Source organism: Psammomys obesus, unplaced genomic scaffold (assembly GCF_907164565.1).
Source record: "Psammomys obesus unplaced genomic scaffold, mPsaObe1.curated_primary_1811, whole genome shotgun sequence".
Classification (NCBI taxonomy): domain Eukaryota; kingdom Metazoa; phylum Chordata; class Mammalia; order Rodentia; family Muridae; genus Psammomys; species Psammomys obesus.
In genome coordinates, this window is record NW_026585894.1 from 16,269,173 (window position 1) to 16,285,860 (window position 16,688).

Sequence of the window (16,688 nt, forward strand, 5' to 3'; positions counted from 1 at the left end):
CTCAGGGCTTAATGTCACCCTGTATGCTTCAAAATCACATATAAACTGATACCCATTACTGAGTTTGAATCCACATAATGTATGAATACCACCTTTTGCCTCCTGTATACACCAAATATCCTGAAAAAATTCAGATGCCTAATGGGACTGACCAAATACTCTGTCCACACCTGCTGAGCAAATGCCTATCTGCAGGTGATTCTACTTATTTCCCCTTTTGTGTCAGGATGATTATTTTTCTATTCTCAGGCCAACACCTCTATGCCATTTACTTATCCTCTCTCTGTGTCAGGTGCCATGGTAGGATCTGGGAATAAGCAGTGAACAAGAAACAAATGAACTGACCCTGCCCTTATAGAACCTACAGTGTCATGAGGCCACCAGAGAGGAACTCCAAGCGAGAAATAACACACTCGTAACTGCATTTATTTGAGGAAAGATATAAGTAGGGGATTAAAGAAGGATCATCAAAGGAAGACTCTAGGGCTGCCAGGTGGTGGCAGAACCTTCTGGGAGGATGTTAGATTGTAGGGAGAGCGGGAGATACAGGGGAGTAAGCCAGGGCAGGGCAGTGAAGGGTGAGGAGGCTATCACTGGAACTTGAGATAAGAAAGCATTGTGGTGTCAGGCTGTGTGGAGCTGTGTGGAGCTGTGTGGCCCAGGGTTAGGAGTCAGGCTGTATCCTGAGTGCTTAGGAATATGGAGGATGTGGTTTATCTATGGATGTGGCATGCTTTTATTTATATGCTAACATCTTCACTCTGATTTCACGTGGAGAGAGAAGATAGGTAGGAATTCTAAAAGAATGGGAAGCAGAGAGATCATCTAAGAATTGTAGGTTGGTGAAAATCCATGGAAGCATGGAGCGAAGGAATGGAGACAAACAGTAAGGTACAAGGATTAAACGGAATGTCAAATTACCTCATCTTGTTAATGGAAGAAAGAGAATTTTAGAAATCATGGTAGTTTTTGAGGTTTGTCACCTGAACCACTAGATAAATAATCATGTGTCCAAGAGCCAGCCTATTTCTGGCGTTGAAAGCCGATGATACTCAATTCTTCCTGAGTATGATTCAGTAACCTTAAGTTGATCACTTGGCACCAATAATATAGCATTAGTTACTCTACCAATCCTTAAAGGTATTGTAGCTTTTCCAATGGTGAGGGATAATTTCATTAACTGCCATGCAGAACGATGTCAGCAGAGCTGTTCTAGAGAGAGGAAAAGCTAGGCATTTAGTTGTAACACATAAAACATTACTATCTATTAGGCTCCAAAATGAAAACACCATGACTGTGGTTAAATACAGGGTTGAGAGCTAGGTGCAGTGGTGCACACCTATAATCCCAGCACTCTGGGCAGCAGAGGCAGGCGGATCCCTGTGAGCTCGAGGCCAGCCTGGTCTACAAAGTGAGTCCAGAACAGCCAAGGCTACACAGAGAAACCCCGTCTTAAGAACAAACAAACAACAACTGCAACGAAAAAAAAAAAAAAAAACAGGGTTGAAAGTAGATGAATGAATTGTAGTCCAGAGATATAAATATTGAAAGTTGTTCAAATAGAAACCCAATTTAAAGCCCCAAGGCCCCTTGGGACCACCTTAGGAAGAGAGCACAGTGAGATAAGGTTACAAGATTGAACTGTGGAACCTATAGTATTTAGATGCGAGAAAGAAAGAGAACAAACAGTAAAGGATGGAAAGGAGTCTCTCCTGGTAGGAAAAGAAAACTATGTGTCTGCTAAGCCAAGAGTTTCCACAGATGAAGGCATGAACAACTGAGCCAAAAACTCTTGAGAAAGGATGGCAATGTACAGAAGTTACTGGTGATCTTGCTAATTGTTTCAGAGGGGTCAAAGATGCAGATCCTATGAACAGGGGTTGACAGCACAGAGAACAATTGCTGATCCAACCTCTTAATAGTGAACCTGTTTGCTCTACCACCTTGGAAACTCGATGTATCTTTCTAATTTTGGAATTTGATCTAAATGGTGATAGCAGGTAGGCTCAAAACACCTCATTTTTGTACTATCATAAGAAGTTTTGATACTTACTAAGCATGTATTAATCACTAATTATGATGTAAATATTATGTTAACTGTTATGTAATCATGTTTTTTTTTTTCTCCACTCATATGGCTAAGATCATTGAATGAGGGTCTCTGCTCCCCATGAGGTCTGTTGTGCTACAACCACAGAAGCTTTAATAATGGTTCACTTATCAACCAAAATAAACATAGAAAGGAACAAAAAGGAAAACAAAATTTTTAACATGTTAGTCTTCTAGGAGCTATAAGGAAATCACAACCACTACTCTATACCTGGATGTACAAGGGTGGGTTTTATGAGGTTTGGACAAGATGGGAACCATGAAGCTGAGAGTGGTCCCTTTCTGCCCACATGGTTAGTTACAGTAGGTGGTGTTTGTGGTTTCCTCAACAGCGGGGACATACTCCGCCTTCTCTTAGATGACATAGGACTGTTGGGTTCTCCAGGACGTTTCACTTTGTTTTGTGTCCCTACTACAAACTCATCTGCTTCATCAATCATCATTCCCTGAAAAACATCAATGAACACATTTCATTTAAAACAAAAGTTCAGTTGACAAAAAGGAAAACAAACAAAATAAGCATTCAAGAATTCTTTTTATACAGACTTCCTCCACCATTCACATCATCTACATTAGCCATAATTATAATCCCTATAGCAACTCTACTATCAAAAAATTCGAACTAATTTTAATCCTGTCTAAGTGGAACAAGGAGGAAATTAACATGCAAGCTTTTGTCTAAGGTTAACAGAGAGTCTCAAACCAATGAAAATCAGATAAAACCATAGTTATCTTTAAAAGTCTTTTAATAAAAATTTATGGCACAGAGTGGTGGCAGTACATGCCTTTAATTCTAGCACTGCGGAAATAGAGACAGGAGGATCTCTCTGAGTTTGAGGCCAGCCTGGTCTACAGAGCCTGGGCTCTGTTACACAGAGGAACCCTGTCTTAAAAAACAAACAAACAAAAATGTATGGGTGTATGTGCATGCATACTTGTGTGCACCACATTCACGTAGGTGCCCAGGGAGCCTCCAGAAGTGTAGCTATTATCCCATTTCCTTTCATCATTAAATGATCAAGTCAGTAGCGCACAATACACACACACACATACACACACAGCCTTCATATTTATGACTCTAGAATAATTCAAATAAAGCAGCATCAAATAGTACATATATATAGTTCATAGAAATGGAGGAAATACTTTGTATTCTCTATATTAAAAGAATTAGTGTATGATAATATGAATGATACAGACTGTGGATCCAGGCTGTAAGTTCAAATCCTGGCTTTGTCAGCCATATCAGTGTTTTGACATCTAGCCACTTTATGCCTAGATATTACAGGGTAGATGTGATCTTTCCAAACAGAGTACAAACATAATGACTTAAAACACCAAGTCCTACTCCATACTCAACAAATGACAGCTATTATGTTATTCAACTAATACAGCTTACATTAGTAGGCTCCACTTCCCATCTACTCAGCAGTTTTAGTGTCACATTTACCTCTACCTTGTATTCATCTGGCTAAAATGGAAAGAGTTATAGCAAAAAAAAAAAAAAATTTGACACAGAAATAGGTATGCTACCTTCTTATCTTGCTTAAATGGATTGCCAAAAGTATGCAGTCTTTTTGGTTGATCAGGATCGATCTCTCGTAGTGGAGAAGCCAGCATCTTCAGATATTCTTGATAGTTACCCATTTGTGCAACTGGGACACTATGAAGTGAATCTGTAAAATCACCAGCAGAAAAAAAAAAAAAAAAAAAACCAACTGATACTTACAGCTGAACTATATGGTCATTTTTGAAATGATGTAGTCATACTTGGTTCAACAACATGGAGCTTGACATTATAGTCTGAAATCTCCTATCTAGTATTCCATCATCTAGAGTCATTTTTATTTATGCTAACCAGCAGTCTACAGTTACTGTACTGCCTACAGGTTCACTTCACAAGGACCCGAACAACTCTTTTACTTCCCAACACCATGTAAGAATGGGCTGGCCTCCCACATACCACTAGTTCAATAAAAATGCTATACTTTCCTGCATTTTGAAGCACCCAAGCTCCATGGTGTTCTCATGTTCTTTGTTTTCTAATACATATTTTTTGTTTGTTTGTTTTATGTGTGTGTTTTGCTTGCAGGTATGTATTGCACTGCATATATGTCTGGTGTCTGCAAAGTCCAGAAGAAGGTGCCAGATCCCCTGGAACTGAAGTCATGGACAGTACACCATGTAGGTACTGGGAACTGAACCTGGATCTCTTGTAAAAGAGTAACCAAAGCTCTTAACCACTGTGCTACCTCTACAGCCCCCTCTCTCTGAAAATAAATAAGTAAATAATTACATACATACATTAATAAAAGAATGTCACTCTGTAGCCCATGCTGGCTTCAGATCTTTAGAATCCTCCAGCCTCAGGCTCTTGAGTGCTGAGCAGCCATGCCCAGCTACTTGGGCTATTTTCTTGTCACACGGAGAACCTTGGTTTGATTAAATACAAGTTCTCTTCTTGGGAAACCTCCATTAGGAACCCTCTGTTTAATGTCAGAGAACTGGCTAGGGGGTTGTTCACATTTGTGGATATGTGACCCCATTCAAAATTAACAAAATAGGATAAAGAAAAAATGCAAACAGCCAGAATATTCCTGGACATTAGCTAGGACATTAGTTCATTAGTTTCATGGAGAACAGTTATTCTCTACTTACTTTTTCATGGCAGGCTGGATGTAATCAATGCCTGCGTGTACAGGTTTGGCAATCTGAAAGACCTAGGTTCTGGTACTTTCCACTGGGCAAAACCTGCCCAAGCAAGCTGCTAAAATGCTCGATCTTCAGTTCAGTGTTTATAAAATGGGCATAAATCAGTATCTATCTCCTGAGACTTTGAGGTTTGTAAGAATGACCACACGGAAAAATAGCAATGGTGGTACAGAATGCTGATTAATACACACCTGTCTTTAAACTTGTGGGAAAGAAAACTAGGGAGATGTAGGGTTTGAGTGAATATGAATATTATACATATTAACATATTACAAAATAAATTCTGCAATAAAGACTTTCATGTAAGTCATATCTGCTACTCTCCTAATGAAAAAGATTCCACTGTTCAATTACCTTCATCTTGCCCAACAATAAACTTGCGTGTTTTCAGTAGATTGGATCTCATCCTGGTCAACTGGTCTAAAAGTCCTCTACGTGGAATATCATAAGCATTTCTGTATGTCTGAGGTTTCAAGTCCTATTTCAAATGAAACAGTCCCAGTTACTCCGGCAGCTTTTAAGCAAAGACATTTAATACCTAACCCAGTTAAAATCTTATTCAAGAGAACAATATTTAATAAAACTGACTACAGCTATTTTTTTTGCAGTTGAAAACTTCTATTTATTGTTCTGCATGCTAATACACCCATAGGCTATTAAAGTCACTGGGGATATCACTTTTCAAATATATCATTTAAAAACTCCCAAATCCAAGACTTATATAGACCTGTTAGCTGTCTTGCACTACTACTGTTCGTAATCTAGATTTATTCCCCCAGCAGGCAGGGAGGTGGGCTGCAGCAGTCTCCCTATAGGATGGCAACTGCCTATGTGAAATTGGCTAAGGGCCCAGCTGCGATGCCTTTGGAGCCTGCTGCAGCCTGCTGGAGCCTGCTGCAGCTCTGAGCATGAGCTAGGCTGCTTGTGGCCAGGGACTTAGAAGTGCAGAGTGGAGGGCCCGACCAGCTGTGATCACATTCACTTCTTCCATGAGAATGCCGGGGCCAGAGGTTTCATGTGGTTTTGCTCAGTTTCCCTTCCCATTTTACTTTTTATACCTGTTTACTGCCCATTCCTATCAACCAACACTTCGTGTTTATTTAATTTCACGTTAGCATGTGCTGGCAGAATAATCTCAAAATGGCTTTGTTGATAATTACCAACTCCAAGCTATGCATGGTGGGGCATATCTTTAATTCTGGCAGATGCAGAGGCAGGTGGATCTCTGTGAGTTCAAGGCCAGCTTGGTCTACAAAGCTAGTTCCATGACAGACAGGGCTACACAGAGAAATCCTGTCTCCAAAAATCACAATAAGGATGATGATGATGATGATGATAACAACTCCAAAATAGATCACAATTTCAAACTCAAGCAACACAAACAACAAACACACTGGACAAAGTCAGACAAATATGACCTTTTAATGTCACAATTTACCTTGTTTAAGAGCCCTATTTGGAAGCCAGCATATTCTTTGGTATTCAATTCTGTCAGTCTTGGTGTACTTTCCCCTATGATTTCTTTCAACAGTTTTCTAAAATTTCTATTGTGGGCCAAAGGTAAGCCACTTCCAGAATGATTTTTCACTTTGATACCAATTTCCTGCGGGGGTTTTTTCCCCACCGACGCTAATATTCGTTCTGACTCTAGTTTGGTCTAAAATGAAAGTACAGAATATGTTATGAAAATACCTACCATTTATCATTTCCTTACTTAAGAAAAATACTTTAAGAACCCCACCAAACACTTCTCATATGTGCAAATCACAGAAAAACAGTAAGTAAACATTTCCCTATGCTTCTCTGTTCTACCACAGCAAACACAGAGGGGACGGGGAAAGACAAATGACCTCATGCAAATATTCTTTTGCAGGTGTCAACTATGAGCGAGTCATGGAGAAAATAGAAACCATGAGTAAGAATTTCATTCATAGACATGAAAAAGCACATCCTGTTACTGCAAAATCTAATCTAAATCAACACATTCAGTTTGGATACAAACACAAAGGTTTAAGACTCTGTACTCATACATTAAATTATTGCTTAAATTCAGATTATATAGACTGGCATTATATCTGAAAACATTAAAAATGAAACTTTTTTAAAATAACATATTATCTAGTAAGTCTTATAAATGTAAAGCTTAATTTAAGAAATACTACTAAGCAAGTACATTTTAAGGTGTACTCAGTAAATTTATCACTAACAAACATTGGAAAATCCCCTTAAAAGACATTATATCAATTAATTTTGCTTGAATGAATGAATGCAGGGTATTTGGCATATTTTGTGTTTTACATATATCTAAGATGGTTCAAGAAACACTAGTGACATAGGAATTAAATTAGTAATTAGAGAAATAGAAGTCAGCAACAACCTATTCTTTTTCTAAAAGATAAAATTCCATCAATGTTCAATAAGCTCCCAATAACTTTTGATTTTTGATAGACTTGCCAGAGATAATTATTTTCCCTAGCTAATTATCTGGAATATATATCAAATTCTTAAGTCATTAAATATGAGACAGAAGTAGATAAAGGGTCTGTTTCCTTGAATGACTTTGAAATCTCATTCACTAAAAGAATGCAGTGTGTCCCAGAAGGTCCCAGCACTTGCAATAGTGTCAACTCTGTTCACTTTTTTTTTCTTTGTGGCCCATACCCTGACAAAGCCTTAAAGGCCCAACATAAACATCAAATTAAAAAAAATTATAGATCAATAGATAGATAAATAACCAAGGTATATACAACAACAACAAAAATCTATTAGCAGAGAGGAATGGGAGTAGGGGAACTTGTTAGGTCAAAAATCTGGGCTTGCCTTTATTTCCCTTTGCACTTGTGAGCACACTAGACTAGTAAGCACTCGTGAGTTTTAGAATTGATTTTAAGTTTCAGCATCCCAGTTATGGAGCCCTATAGGTCCCTTAATGAAATCTGAAACTTTGCTTAAGGCCAAATTTATAAACATGCCCAGCTTTAAATGCTGTAGTTGCTACAAATGCTACTCCCTACCTAAGAATATATTTGTGAATATGAGCATAAAGCTGCCGCATTAATTTACCACACAACACAACTGTATGGCAGTAGCACTCTAACTTAGTAGTTTTCAAATATTTTGGTCCTACAAGAATGGTCTAGGTAAAAGTGAGAAATATTATAAGGAGGAGTGAGTGGAAGATGAGGAGCTAATAGAGAGGGGCAGGCAGGGGACAAGGTAAATAATGGTGAATAGGTGGGGTCTAAAGGAATAGATGAAGGGCAAGAAGAGAGGAGGAAAATCTCAACTCTCCAGGTCCTGTTGGGATCTATCACCCTCCAGGTTGAAGAATACTGGTCTCATATTCCTCCTTCCCCAGGGAATAGCAGGCAGCTATTTATGCAAAGTCTAGCATGTGAATAAAAGAACTTAACATGCTGCCAGAAAAGCAATTTCAGGTGAGGTGTTGAATCACACCAGACCTTGGTGTGCCCATTCACAAAAGGGGGATGCTCTAGCCAAGTGAACTGAGGAGCAACTAGTTGGAGGACCGACAAAATGTGACCCACAAGAAAATCCTATTAAGCCTCTGCCCCTCTTAGGCCACAGAATATCAGCCAGCATATGGGCAGGACAAACTGGCAGGCAGAAGAAGAAATGGCACAGCATCAAATGATACTGACAGACCCTTAACTGCATTTAATGGTAAAGCTAGAAGCCATAGAGAATCACATTTTTACTAATCCATAAAGTGTAGAGATAATATACACATTTAATTTGAAAAGTTACAATTACACTAAAGAATAAGGAAATGCACTTCTGAGGGCAAAGGATTTTGGTTTGTTCATTTTTACCAATACTACCTGTTGGCTGAGTTTTTTAAGGTAAGAGATAACACTGTAACTAAGTCCACAATCTAAATTATCTGATATCAGATTTGGAGCTCCCATCATCCTTAGTGCTTTCTTTAATGGCTATAAGGAAACAAAATACACAACAGTAAGAATAGAATAAATCTCAAATACTCAAAAGTTCAGTTATAAGGGGCAAGGGGACATGATTCATTTCTTAGAAGTCAAGGTGCTATACATAAAACCAAACACGGAACATTAAAAAAGTGGCAATGAAAATAGCAGAGAAGGAGCAGAAAGAAAAAAAAATCAGAAGAGTGGGTAAGAAGAGCAAGTAGCAGCCAATTCAAACAAGTACATAGCTTTCAGTCTTAATCCCGATCATCAAGTCACTTCCCATTGCATCTGATTGCAGAGCCCACACTTGCCACAGTAAATAACAACATACCCCACTTTCTCCTCCCAGCGACACCAATTGTACCTTTTCATCTCTAGAAACTCGGCATTAAATTATGACAATGACCTCTGAAATGGCCTTCAATATTTTGACTCCACGACCAGCTCAGAATCATTAGGGATCATTTTTTTAAAGTATAAAAACCAGAATGTGGCCAAGCCATGTTTTCTTCTCCTTGGATCCTCCCCAGTCCCAATGCCTCCACATTATGTTGTGTCAAAGATGCACTTAACTGGCAGTAAACAACTCTAATTTCTTCCAAATTGTGTTTAAGGAGTGAAACACCACACTGAGTTTCTAGAGTTCAGAAGGGAAATTGGTGTAACATGAATCGAGACATATTTGTTCTTACATTCCGAAATTACAATTTTATAAGGTTAGTTTTAATAAGAGAAACATAGATGTGTTTATAACAATGACCATGGCAGTTAAAAATAAAGAAAACAGAGAAAGACAATGCTCTTTTGTGCCGTCATGTCATCTCTAAACTCTTACAGGTGGCTTGAGAGGACAGTGACGACACAAATGTTTATAAAGTAAAAAGATAGTTATCTTCTTGCAGGGGTAAAGGTTTTGATTCCTTATTGCTTTTGAAAAGAATCTATATATATATATATATATATATATATACACATATATACATACATATGTATATATGTATATACACACACACACACACACAAATACATACTATTAAGTAGTATGGAGGCAGAGTTTTTAAGTAGCTGTCAAAAGCCTGTCGCCACTTCAGATTTGGCTTAAGCTTGTGAACTTTAAACAAGTCATCTGTAACACAAAACCAAGTCATTATGTTAGCTCAGAACCAGCTTGCAAGATCTAAAATCAAGCAGCTAACATCTAGAAATTAGATCTAATTCACATTAGATGAACATTTTGTTGGATTTTATCTGATCATCTTTCCTGGTTATTCTATCTACCAAAGTTATATAAGATGGCCTCCAACTTATAACAGTTGAATTTAAGACTTTTTTAAAAAACTTAAAGATGGTAGGAAAGTAATACATATTTCATATCAACCACATTTCAACATTTACGTTGTAATCTTTCCTCAGCCTGGTGATGTACGGTACAGAACTTTCTCCTAATGTTGTGGTACTTGCAATGTTTGAGGTTAAGGGTAGTACATGCATTTTGAACTTAGAACTTAGACTTAGACTTTACCTCATTATAAGTTAAGAAGCATATCTATTATACTTTTCTAAATAATGAATTAAATTTTCAATTATACATCCATTTTCCATTTGCAATGCTTATATGGTATAATATTAAAATGTAATAGTGACTTGGATCTGCTTGAAATAATATCCATTAGTAATTATAATTTTCACCTGGGAGGATCCATAGTCACTGGTTGACAGCCTAACGTTTCTTTGATTTAAAACAGAGGGTGGGTTAAGCGTGGTGGCGCACACCTTTGATCCTAGCACTCAGGGAGGCAGACGTAGGTGGATTGCTGAGAGTTTGAGACCAGCCTGGTCTACAAAGCAAGTTCCAGAACTATACAGAGAAACTGTCTTGAAGCACCAAACCAACATACAAAGAAAACATGTAGAGGGTAGGGCTCAGGGACATGGCTCTTCTTGTATTTTTTTTTAAACGTAGGGTCTCATAAACCTAGATAAGGCTTAAATATACTACCTAGCCAGGCTTGACTTATTGATGATCCCTCTACCTCAGCTACCTAATTACTGGGTTTACAGGCATGCACCACCACATCTGGCTTAACATGTCTCTTGAACACCATGTACACCAACATAACTCAAGATATTTACCTTAAATATGCAGATATTCCCTATCTTTTAATATTTAAACGTGATTATTTTAGAAATCTAAATACACACATTTCATATACTGCATGAGAACTTCCAAATGTCCTCTTTCTTTCCTTCCATTGTGAGAAAAATATTTCTAACTTCATAATTCAAACTGGTATCTTTAGCCATCAATTTCTACCCATCACCCATAGTATAAGTGCAGCAGATAGTAGCAATTCATCCTCCTATTGTTCCTTAAACTTTCATGAGGTAAATATTTTACTTACAGAGAAAAAAACATGCATACATTCTATACAATTAGGTCTATTCTTTAAGAGGTATATTGGTGAAGAAAAGTAATTAGATCTTTTTTCTTTCTTATTGCCCTAATAAATTATTTACTTCTGCTGAAACAAATTTCAATAAATTTACAGAACCATAAAAGCATGTCTAGAAGAAAACAAAAGGGATCAGAAGATACCCCTGAATTGAAGCCCTCAGGTCCTTTACAGACCATTCACATCTTAACAGGAAGCAATGAACCACTATGAAAATATCCTGCTATAGCATGCTGCCTCTTGAAATCTTTTGGGAATTATGCGCAAGTTTGAAAAGTCTGCAAGAGGTGGGCTTTAGCTTGGTGGTATTATCACTTGCCTCGTCTGCTTAAGGGCTTGTGTTTGAGCCCCAGCAATGAGAAAAGAAACTGACAAGAAATAGACTAAGGCAGCTTCTACACAAAGCATTTGGTATTGCTTGAATAAGGAATGGGCTAGAGAGATGGCTTAGTGTCTTATTTGTCCTTCTACATCTCCTTTGTTTCCTACAGCATAACATTCTCCAACACAATAGTTAGAAATAGTGCTTTGTGTATTGAAATTTTATTCAGTAGATCTGATTGGTAGATGCTTTCATTATAAATAATAATAATAAAGAAAACCTTTGAAAGACATGAGTAGGCTATGTTTAGGGTATAAATTGTAATGAAGTTTCATTGTTGTACACTCATGAATACCTGAAATTAAATACTTACAGCTTTTTGTATGTCAATCCTAGTGCAATAAAGTGGACCAAAAGTATACTTAAAAATAGAAAAATAACATTGTTAACAGTCTAAATGAAAATTACTCTATTTTCTTGATTATATATTATTGGAAACTGAGGTCATAAAGACACATTTAAGAAAGGGGATAGATTAGTACGTAAAGTGAAAACATGTCTTATTAGTAATTTGAGAAAATTTTACTTATTCCTATTTTATGTGTATGGCTGTTTTGCCAGTATTCATGTCTGTGCATCATATTCATGCAGTGCTCTTGTATGCCAGTAGAGGGTGTCATATCCCCTGAAGCTGGAGTTTTAGGTAGTTGTAAACTGGCAAGCCTGTGTCCTTTGGAAGAGCAGCAAGGACCTTTAAGGGCTGACTCATCTCCCCAGCCTCTTTATTGGTGATTTACTATCCTCTAACATATAACCGATAGTTTCTACTAGTAGCAAGTCTTACAAAGAAGCTATGTTCACACTGGACTAACAGATAAAGTTGCTAAGATATACAAAGCAACAGAGCTCATATATTTATGATGACTTACTATTAAATTTCTAAATAACAACAAAGTATTGCCTTTTAAATACATTGTACATTAACAGTAGTGCCATGGCCAAATTTTGTAAATGTTTCATCTTTTAAGCAAAAATCCAGAAATCCTCACCAAATTAAAAAAATAAAACCAAAACACATAAACAAAAAAGTCCAAATTTTACAACTAGGATGTCATGGAGTATATTACTCTAAACATACATAACTCTTCAAATGAGAAAACAACTCCATATACATTTTCAATAGCATCAGGTAATGGCTACTCAAGATGTCCCTTTTAGAATTTTGTCATGGAATCCATAACTTCCAAAATCTGTTATTGTAGAATAGACTCTTGTACCATTATTCTCTACCTTACTTTTAAACGTATGCTTTTATAGCATGTAATATTCTGGGGAGAAAGGCGTGTAAGGAGCCAGTACCCATAAGGAAGTCCTATTTTCTGGAGAAAGCCACAAAATTCCTCTCCAACAAAAAGCCCTAATTTTGGAGCTGGAACAATGAATCATTTGGTAAAATGTTTGCTGTGAAAGCATGGAAACATGAATTTGTGTCTCTAACACCCACATAAAAGGTCAGGTGCTGGAGTGTGTCCCTATAATCCCACCTTGGTCGCCAGCCAGTCCAGCCAACCAGCAAGCTCCATATACACCAAGAGACTGGGTCTCAAAAATTAAAGTGGAATGATTCAGATCTGACATCAACCTATGGTCTTCACAATACATACACATGTGGGCAGGCAACACACACACACACCATCTAGTTTTCTAGGACATTCAAACTCATCTACAGAAAAGCCAAGATTCTTTCAAAAATGGAGAAGTGAGGATAATTAATAGAGCCTGCAATTTGAAGAACAGCAAAGATCAGGTGTCTCTTCTATTTGATGTACAATAGAGACAAGAACAACAAAAATCAGGTTTCTCTTCTATTTGATGTACAAGCAAGAGACAGAGAGAAAGAGAAGAGAAAAGAATGAAGTTCTACCTTTTCTAATCAGTCTTTACACATTTACTTATTCTGGCATTGGTTATGCATATTTACTTATTTTGGCATTGGTTATTCTTTGATGGAATTTGAAATACTTACTCATCTTTTTTTTTTTCTACCTAGTATGTCTGCCATATTTTAAAGATGACTAAATACCACATATTTTACTCACCTAAAAGAGGAAGTAAAACTGGGTAGTTGTAAGGCATCACAAAGAGGTTTACACAAGTTAAAGTCGTACTAGCTTTTAAATAGCCAAATGGATATCCAAGCTCGTTGTATTTTGCACTGCTGGTAACAAACACCTAAGAAGAATGTGAAACAATGTACAGTTACAGCAATAATTATTTATATGTAAAACACCACTCTGCAACTACATCTGTGGCACAGCACATCAAAAAATAGACTAGGTATTTTTAATAGGGTTATGTAAAAATAATGGGTTAGATATGAATATTCAAATTATAGATATTCCATAATTATATTACAAATTAATATAGATGGCACAATAACCACTCTGAGACCACAGGAAACATCAGTAATACCCAGAAATTTATTTGGTTAGTATAATGGAAGATGAGGCTGAAGTAGTATTAAGTATGCCAACTTAACTTCCCAAAAGAACAAAGCATGATTACAGTAGACTTAAAAAACAACGGAACATGGTTCCATGCCTAAAGCATACATTCCAAAAAGAAAGGCCACTTAAATGATTATGTATACTACTACTGTCTTGCTGTTTCCTCATTTATTCAGTTTTCACTCAGTAAATAGAGTGACCTATTACAAGACAGAAACTATGGTAAATTGTCTGAGGCAGCAAGGAGATGCTTTACTTCAATCTGGAATGCCTATTCTTGGCTACATCAAACTTAAAGACTAGACCATTAGTTGTGTTGACATAACTATCTTTGGTTCTTTATTGTTACTCCTGAGTTGGTATGTATTATATTGGCAGCTTCTACACACTTGATTTACTGTGCCACAGACTCCAGTCCACCACGTTTTATCTGTGTTTCTTGTTTAGACTCTTTGGACCAAATGAGTAGGCCAGTATAACCTTCTAGAGACCCTTCCCAAAGACCTTTGGTAGGATTCCTTAAGAACAGACATATACCATGCTACTTCTTCATAATAGCACTATCAGCTGAGTTCAGGAAATAGTTCGTTTTTTTTCCATGTTAGTAATGTGATAAGATTAGTCTCTGTTTTTTTTTTCCCAGCATTTTTTATTAAAATTGATTCACTTTTTATCCCAGCTGTAATCCCTTCCCAATCATCCCCTCCCTCCCTCTTATCCTCTCCTGCCTCTCCCCAAGTCCACTAATAGGGGAGGTCCTCCTCCATTTCCCTCTAACCCTAGCCTATCAGGTCTCATCAGGAATGGTTGCATTATCTTCCTCTGTGGCTGCAACTTCTTCAGGGGGAGGTGATCAAAGAGCCAGCCACTGAATTCATGTCAGAGACAGCCCTTGCTCCCATTACTAGGGAACCCATTACTGCAGACTGAGTTGCCATGGGCTACATCTGTGCAGGGATTCTAGGTTATCTCCATGCATGGTCCTTGGTTGGAGTATCAGTCTCAGAAAACATCCCTGTGCCCAGATTTTTTGTTTCTGTTGCTTTCCTTGTGGAGCTCCTGCCCTCTCCAGGTCTATATTTCCCCCTTCTTTCATAAGATTCCCTGAACTCTGTCAAAAGTTTTGCTATGAGTCTCAGCATCTGCTTCAACACCCTCTGTTGTAGGCTCCTGTCCTAGTCTCTGTTTTCTCCCTCTTCTGATGTCCATCCCATTTGCCTTTCTGAATGAGGATTGATCATCTTACCCAGGATTGTCCTTCTTGCTTAGCTTTTTTAGGTGTACAGATTTTAGTATGGTTATCCTAGCATATGACTAATATCCACATATAAGTGAGTATATACCATGTGTGTCATTCTGCTTCTGGGATACCTCACTCAGGATGATCTTTTCTAGTTCCATCCATTTTCCTGCAAATTTCATGATTTCCTTGTTTTTTAATTGCTGAGTAGTATTCTATTGTGTAAATGTACCACAATTTCTGTATCCATTTCTCAGTTGAGGGACATCTGGATTGTTTCCAGATTCTGTCTATTATGAATAAAGCTGCTATGATATGACCATGGATGAGCAAATGTCCTAGTTGTATACTTGCGCCTTGGAATTGTATAGGTGGATCTTGAGGTAGCACTATTCATAATTGTCTGAGAAAGCACCAGATTGATTTCCATAGTGCTTGTACAAGTTTACATTCCCACCAACAATGGAGGAGGGTTCCCCTTTCTCCACATCCTCTCCAGCATGTGTTGTCACTTGAGTTTTTGATCCTACATTCTGATGAGTGTAAGGTGAAATCTCAGGAGTGTTTTGATTTGCATTTCCCTGATGACTAAGAACATTGAGCATAGGAAATTCTTCTTAAACTTACTTATTACAAAAATACACACTGTGGTGATGTAGGCTTTTAATTACAGCACTTGGGAGGCAAATGCAGGCAGATCTCTGTAAGCTTGAGGCAAACCTGGTGTATACACAAAGTGAGTTCCAGGACAGCCAGGGCTATGTAGAAAGACCCTGTCTGAAAAAACAATAACAAAACAAATAAACAAACAACGCCCCTCCAAAGAAAAACAAAATAAGGAAAGAAAAATATCTCTCTTATATAATTAATGACTCCATAAAAATTAAAGTAGTGTTAATAATGATTCTTTTTGATTTTTTTTGCAATTCAAACTGTAATATATAAATAAATAACTACAAGGTCTGGAGAAATGCCTCAGAGGTTAAGAGCACTGGCTGTTCTTCCAAAGGTCCTGAGTTCAATTCCCAGCAACCACATGGTGGCTCACAACAATCTCTAGTGAGATCTGGTGCCCTCTTCTGGCCTGCAGACACATATGCAGGCAGAATGCTGTATAAATAATAAATAAATAAATCTTTTAAAAAAATAAGTAACTATAATAAAGGGGGTATGTTTTATTTCCTAAGAACATGGAGGAAGGAGGGAGCGGGCATCCTTGGGATATAAAGTAAATAAACTAATATAAAATTTAAAAAAGAAAGAAATGAATACAGGACTAATTAACACAGAATGTAGCAAACAAACTTCATGGGACATGTCCCTTACAGTTTAATTGGGTGGTGGAAATAAAATAAAATCAGTCCTTTCCCCCCAAAAAAAATGGAACAAGGAGAAATT

General features: G+C 37.4%; 1 protein-coding gene across 1 annotated transcript in view; it reads right to left on the minus strand.

The window, feature by feature from the left end:
• The window catches only part of LOC129671013 (integrator complex subunit 6-like), a 61,467-nt gene that overhangs the window by 6,916 nt on the left and 37,863 nt on the right, over positions 1 to 16,688 (minus strand). The window contains exons 9-15 of the mRNA XM_055599657.1: positions 13,643 to 13,775; positions 9,800 to 9,894; positions 8,664 to 8,774; positions 6,260 to 6,478; positions 5,176 to 5,299; positions 3,643 to 3,785; positions 2,321 to 2,555 (exon numbers count right to left, since the gene is read on the minus strand). Of these exons, the coding sequence (XP_055455632.1) occupies positions 2,321 to 2,555; positions 3,643 to 3,785; positions 5,176 to 5,299; positions 6,260 to 6,478; positions 8,664 to 8,774; positions 9,800 to 9,894; positions 13,643 to 13,775 (1,060 nt within the window). The remainder of the gene's footprint in view (positions 1 to 2,320; positions 2,556 to 3,642; positions 3,786 to 5,175; positions 5,300 to 6,259; positions 6,479 to 8,663; positions 8,775 to 9,799; positions 9,895 to 13,642; positions 13,776 to 16,688) is intronic.